This window comes from Daktulosphaira vitifoliae, unplaced genomic scaffold (genome assembly GCF_025091365.1).
Source record: "Daktulosphaira vitifoliae isolate Bord-2020 unplaced genomic scaffold, ASM2509136v1 Scaffold_2, whole genome shotgun sequence".
Classification (NCBI taxonomy): domain Eukaryota; kingdom Metazoa; phylum Arthropoda; class Insecta; order Hemiptera; family Phylloxeridae; genus Daktulosphaira; species Daktulosphaira vitifoliae.
The window spans coordinates 16,194,239-16,201,174 of NW_026099573.1; the positions used below are offsets into that span (position 1 = coordinate 16,194,239).

The 6,936-nt window shown below is 26.8% G+C and overlaps 1 protein-coding gene across 1 annotated transcript; it reads left to right on the top strand.

The window, feature by feature from the left end:
* The first annotated feature begins 573 nt into the window (after positions 1-573).
* Positions 574-6,437, top strand: LOC126898016 (serine/threonine-protein kinase H1 homolog). The gene is made up of 5 exons (XM_050671964.1): positions 574-695; positions 918-1,325; positions 1,713-2,022; positions 5,388-5,837; positions 6,087-6,437. Exons 1-5 carry the CDS (start codon positions 574-576, stop codon positions 6,435-6,437), a joined length of 1,641 nt encoding a protein of 546 aa, XP_050527921.1.
* The last annotated feature ends 499 nt before the right edge of the window (positions 6,438-6,936 follow it).

The following is a 6,936-nucleotide window of genomic DNA, read 5'->3' on the forward strand; positions in this document are numbered from 1 at the left end:
GGCCTCACAATTTCATACTAAATTTAAAAACTATAATTAGTATTTATTCATATATTATATTTTAAAATCAAAGAACTACTAATCAGGATATAATTAAAGAAATAAGAGTTCATGTTGCTTTTAAAATATTTCACCAATTTCTCTAAAGGAAACACTATCTACAGATTTGCATCGAAGCGTTTCTTATGATAGTGATTTTAATCACTGTCAGATATCATCTATACTTATCTCATCTATGCCACGTCTATACTGTGCCTCGACCCCACTGTGCTACCGTTTTTTTATATTTAATTTAATTTAATTTTTGTTATATTTCTAACTACAATGGTATCGAATTATAAACGTAAAGCCACATGACAGTCATGAATAGAAAGTGATATGAAAAAAGCTATATCTGCTATAGCTAAAAAAGAAATGGGTTGGCTTAAGGCGTCTAAAAAATTTAATGTTCCTCAAGCTACTATTTGTCGTCTATGGACAAAAATAAATTAGATATTGGTATTACGAAAACACTAGGTCGACCTATACTTTTTTATTTTCTTGGAAAAAAAAATAGCTGAGCATATACTAAAAATGGAGTCTAGATTTTTTGGATTTACTGTAAAAAAAATTCAGAAATTGGCTTATAATTTAGCCGAAGAAGCTTGTATACCTCATTTATTTAATACTAAAATAAAAGAAGCTGGTCAAGACTGGTTGGTTGGTTTTCGAAAAATAAATCCACAGTTGTCTTTACGTTCGCCTGAATAATTTCACCTGCCAGGGCCAGAGTTTTCAATAAGCCACAATTTGAAATTTTTTGAATCTTTTTTATGATACCACGAACAAAGAAAATATACAAGTAACTAATATATACAATAAGGATAAATCTACCCTGAAAACAGTAGTTGTTAGTTGCAAGTTGGTGCACTAACTAGTGCAGAGCGAAGACGGCATGTGGCTGTAGTTTGTTGTATTGGGTTATCTGGTCAGAGTACGCCTCCTGTTCTTATTTTTCCTCGAAAAACTTTTAATCCGAATTTGTATGATGAAGCACCACCAGGAACTTTAAAACTTTTTAATGACCCTGATTACATGGTTGGTGAATTATTTGTTAAAGGAGTGGAACACTTTATACAACATGTTAATTCTAGTTCAACAAATAAAGTTTTAATGAAACTAGATGGTCATTCAAGTCACAAAAGTATTGAAGCTCTTGAACTAGCCAAAAAATCTGGTGTAATCCTACTTTGTCTGCCACCTCATTGCACTGGCAGACTGCAACCATTAGATGTTGGTATTTTTGGTCTAGTAGATACATTCTATAACAGAGAATTCGAAATTTGGTTGAGAGTTAATAAGGCACTATTAAATTTCTAACATTTTTTGTAATGCCTATATAAAATCAGTAAGAATGAAAAATATACTGTCATCATTTGAAGTTTGTGAATTAGATCCTGTGAATTCAGTCATTTTCCCAGAACAACTATTTGCTCCAAGTTTGATTACCGATAATATAAATTTTGATGGAAATACTACAAATACAAATCTCCCACCTAATCATAAAAATGTGAAATTTCTTCAAATATTGAAAAAATGTTTCTACTGACAAAGTTGACACAACTCATAAGACATTTTCTGTTTTGCCTGGTAGTTCAGGTACAATTAACAATACACATGTTACTAATGAAGAAGTAGATAAAATTATTAAAAAAAATTTCGTCTTTTCTCAGCTGTTCTTTCAGTGGCTCCAGAAAGTCTAATAAAAATAGATCAACAGGGACACAAGTATTAACTAAAAGTCTACTAATAAAAGAACCTAAAGAAAAACAAATTATTAAGAAGACTAAAGAACTTAAACGACTTCATAAAAATAGGTCTATTGAAGCACTGGCAGGTGGCAGAAAAAACATTAAAGAAATTAGAAAATCTAAACGACCTGTAAAACAACGCCGTTTAATTCTAGATCCTGTTGACTATGAAGATGATGATGATGCTGATACAGCTTGTTTATATTGTAACAACTTGTATAAGCAATCTAAAGCAAATGAGTCGTGGATAAGTTGCACACATAACCTATATATATATATATATATACCATGTAATATTTTATTTATTTTGCGTTTAGCGAGTGGTTTATGCAAAAAAGATCACTCTATAGTTATTAATGTAAATATTGGAGGGCTTGATACAAAAATGTTCAAAAGATAATTTTTGGTTATTTATGAATATATGCTCTGCAAGGAATTTTCAACAGAGTCAAAAATACACATTTCTTGAGCAATTATTCGCGCTGAATTCAAATACATTTTTTCCATCACTCATAATTTTTGATATTATTACTAATTAGTTCAAAACAAGTATTAAGATATAGAAGAAATAACCAAAAAAATATAAATTAAAATGAAATTCAATAACATAACATCGGATGAAATCATAGGTAAAATTTGGCTAACGGAATATTTCTGAATATCAAAATACATACCATAGAATATAACTATACGTAATATAGTTCTGAATATTTCAATTATAGCATCTATTTAAAAATAAAGAGTTACATTGAAATAATTATTAAAATTCTATTTAATTGATTTATTACAAAAAAAGAAATCTGTAGCACAGAGGGGGGGGTCGCGACACAGTATAAGCGTGGCATAGTTGGGACAAGTATAGATGATATCTGCAGTTATTAAAACCACTATCATAAGAAATTCTTCGATGAAAATCTGTAGATAGTGTTTAATTATAAAAAAATTGGTGGATTATTCAAAAGCAAATCAGATTAAAATCTGTGAAAAATGAATTTAGAAAAGTATATTCTGTTCTTTTCTAGTTAAAATTCCTTGTAGATAAGTGTATTTCTTCTCATGAAACAAACATTTTTTTTTAAAGGTTTCAAGGCATCAATGTAATTAATTAATATAATTCGTTTTTATACATGTTTATCAGAGAAGTAACGAAATATACAACTACTTGATTACTTTTTATAGTTTCTCTGTAAAAATTACAATATTAAATTATTGAATATCAATTTCATACTAAATTTAACTACTACAATAAGTATTTATTCTTTGTTTTTAGTTTTGAATGGTGTCAATATTCTATTATTATGCAAAATATTATAAAATTGACCACTTTTTTTACCAAAACTGCACGCGTCCAGTTTTTAAAAAGCTATGTTAATACACTGTGAAAACTTAAACTATTAATATTGACTGTTTTATAACACATTTTTTAATTATTTTAAATATTTAGTCATTTTTTGGGGACATTGTTCTCATTACACGATAACGGGAGTTTTTTTTTATGTTATAGTGTTAATAGCTTCATATTGATATGTGTTGTCATTTTCTATCGAATGTTTAAGCAAAATAGGTTCGGGAGTGATTGCGTGTATGGACACAAAAAAATAAACACGAAAGAGTAAGTGTAATAGCTTCTCAGTTACACATCGAAGTTATTATATTTTTTCACAAATTACAAGTTTCTGAGTCAGCGATAATACTAAAAAATAAATAGTGGAGTATTGGCTAAAAACTCATTTTACACATAAGTATACCTTAACAACAAATTAAATATTTGTAAAAATATTGTTCTTGATCAATGGATGAAATAAATTTTGGACTCATCATTTTTAGTTTGTTCAAAATGAATCATACAGAAATTCAGAGCTCAATGTTAAAAATTATTTTTATGTAAGTAACCATAAATTAATGATAGCCTTGTCAGATACATCGATCTTGGCAAAAAATCGACTTCAAGTATGGAAGAAAATCGGTGAAGGATCGTTTTCTAAAGTTTTTTTGACAAAGTATGGGGGTATCGTCAATGGTAAAGTAATGATGTTAGCTACAAAAGTGATAAACATTAATCGGGTTTCAGTCAAATTTGCAGAAAAATTTTTACCCCGCGAGCTCGACGTATTGGTCAAGGTCAAACATCCATATATAGTGCAGGCATGTATATCTTCTACAGCCGACATCCAATACAACTAGTATCAATCCATTTTAATGTAATACTCTTTCAATTAAAAAAAAAAATTATTTCATACTTTTTAATAAGCAACAGTATTTATTTTAAAAATTAACATGTTTGAAAATTCCTAATAATTTGACTTGTAACTTTGAGATTACCTAAAAGAGACCAAAATCAGTGTTTGAACTAATATGCTAGCAAAATTTTAAATTAAGATGGGATCATATTTCAAATAGATAAATTGATCAATCTTAATATGAAGTAATAATATTTATTTAAAATCTCTAAACGAAAATTTGGTGAGTTCCGATAGAAACTTATGTATGATTTAGGAAAATTAAACGATAAAAAATGTCTATAATAAAACTAATTGATATATTTTTTAAATTAATTTTAATTAAAAATCAATTAATTTTTGAAAAATACATTCGAGTATCAATAAAAATTATTTTGTGAAAGATAAATAAAAAAAAAATCATAGCTAAAGCAAAAAAATATACTCTAAAAAAAAATATCTTAATTTTAACATACATGTACTAGAAATTTTTTATTCACACAATGTATTGAAAAATTTTATAATTGTGTTCGGATTTTTAATCGTTTATATTAAAATTACACTTTTTGTGTGTATAAATAACGTGTATAATTTAAAAATTGTATATTGACTTACCGGAATTTTCGGATAATTGTATACAATGTGTTACATTCGATATTATATCCTAGATCTTATAATTTTATAAATAATTTAATGATTTGTTTATTTTTTATATCAAAAGTTTTATAGTTGACTTAAAAACCTCTATAAAGCCTGATTAACAGGAAATTTTTGAGAAATAATTTTGTTATACATTTGAAAAAAGTAATTTAAACAACTCAAACCTGTAAGTATTTTTAAGTAGAGCTTAATCCCTTCGGAATTTTTAGTTGTTATTTAATATTTCAAGAGTAATACACATATAGATATATGTAGATTTAGTCGTATACTAACCTGACTAACTAAATTATCAACGTATTTTTATAGTCTTATGGATACCGTATATAAATAAGGAAGCGATGGTTTAAAAAAGTTTTATAAAAGTTATACACGAATTTAGGAGGCATGTTAAATCAATTATTTGAAGCTGCACTAATCTAAAAAGCCAATGCTTATCTTATCACAATTGATTAAAGCATATTTTTTTTATAAATTTAAATTAATATAAATATTAAAATAAATAATTATAGATTCTCAGTTCATCAAATACCTCATTTAAACATTTAAAATATTAATATTTTTACAAAAATAATTTTCTTATGTAATTATTCAATCTTATTTGATAAGTATTTTTTATTGAGACACAATACTGTGTATTAAATTGAATATTTTCTTAAAAATTATTAATTTGTATGTAAAAATATTTAATACATATAAATGTGTATAACCTTAATTATAGTTACACAGCATATTTCAAAGTGGCCCTAAAATATTTATTAACATGGAATATGCAGAAAATGGAGATCTGCATTCTTATTTAAAGAAAAAAATATTGTCAGAGGATCAGATTCGTTCTTGGTTTCGACAGATTTTGTGGGCGTTCAAGTATATGCATAGTGTAGGTATCGTTCATCGTGATATCAAATGTGAAAATATATTGCTAACGGCCAAATACAATGTAAGAATTGCGGATTTTGGATTTACACGATTTGTTGGCCGTGGTCGCCATCCAGGTGCAGATACAATATGTGGCACGTTGTCGTACTCATCGCCAGAACTAGTGTCAGCTTTGCGACCTTATAACCCTATAGCTGCTGATATATGGGCCTTGGGTGTTGTATTATTTGTTATGTCAAATAACACAACTCCATTTAAAGATAAAAATAAAGACGAAATGTATAAGAAACAGGTAGATACATTTAAATCATTATTAATAAATTTATAAAAAATGAGTTGTTAAAAGTACTTAATAAAATACATAAATTTTTTTAAATAAGGTTTGACTAGGTTTTTATTTTTCTCGACAATAACATTTTTTTTCGGAAATAATAAGTATAAAATAACTATTATCTGTAAAATTAATTTTTTAAAAATATATCTTCCAAAAAATTATAACTTTTTTTATTCAAAATTATAAAATAACGATAACTTGTTTCAGATGTCAAAACAGTATAAGTTTCAAGAAATTAAAAGTCGTAGTGATAACCTTAAAGATCTGGTTGCATCATTTTTAGAACCTAACGTTGGATTTCGGATTCAATTAAAGAAGGCACTACAGCATCCTTGGCTGAAAAATAACAATGAGAAAACTCCAACTAACGTACGGAAAGCTATAGAAATTGGATTTGCCAAGAGAAGTTTTATGAATATACCAAATATTACATCAACTACTTTAAAAAATAATGATTCAATTAAATATCAAAGATCAATTCTTATAGAGTCTACTAGTGTTTTCAACGAAATATTTGAGGATGAAGAAATTGAAGATGAAGATATGTTTTTTAATTGAAAAACGATCATATTCTTTTTACAAATAGTTTGAAAAAATTCAATCTAAATAACGTTTTTTATTTAAAATAAAACATATTTTCAAGGATTTCTAGAAAGAATAATTAAGAAATATTAATTTGAAATTTTTTGAATTACATTTTATTTAAAATTTATAAGCGAAATGTTTAAAATCTATTGAGCTTCTATGTGTGTAATTTGAAATAAGTAAACTATCCAAGGTAATGAAAAATATATATTACATTTTTGTTATCAAAAGTTTTTATTAGCATTCATGCATAATTTGCAATGTTCTTTAAATATGTTAATACTTCTGTCTGTTCATTCATCTTGTCTCCATAAAACTTAGGGAAGTTATTGAGTACACTCTTGTGATAATTTATGGCATTTTATATTAAATTTCCTGTCTTTTGAGATCGCAGAAATGCGTGACGGATAAACTAATAAAAAAAAACGGTAGTATAGTGGAGTCGCGACACAGTGTGGACATAGCATAGTTG

What these genes read in the sequence shown, in the direction of transcription:
- LOC126898016 (XM_050671964.1), top strand. Translation starts at nt 574, where the DNA reads ATGGAGTCTAGATTTTTTGGATTTACTGTAAAAAAAATTCAGAAATTG. An exon ending in ACTTGTATAAGCAATCTAAA is followed by an intron (nt 2,023 to 5,387) that starts GCAAATGAGTCG and finishes CCTTAATTATAG; the next exon opens with TTACACAGCATATTTCAAAG. An exon ending in ACGAAATGTATAAGAAACAG is followed by an intron (nt 5,838 to 6,086) that starts GTAGATACATTT and finishes AACTTGTTTCAG; the next exon opens with ATGTCAAAACAGTATAAGTT.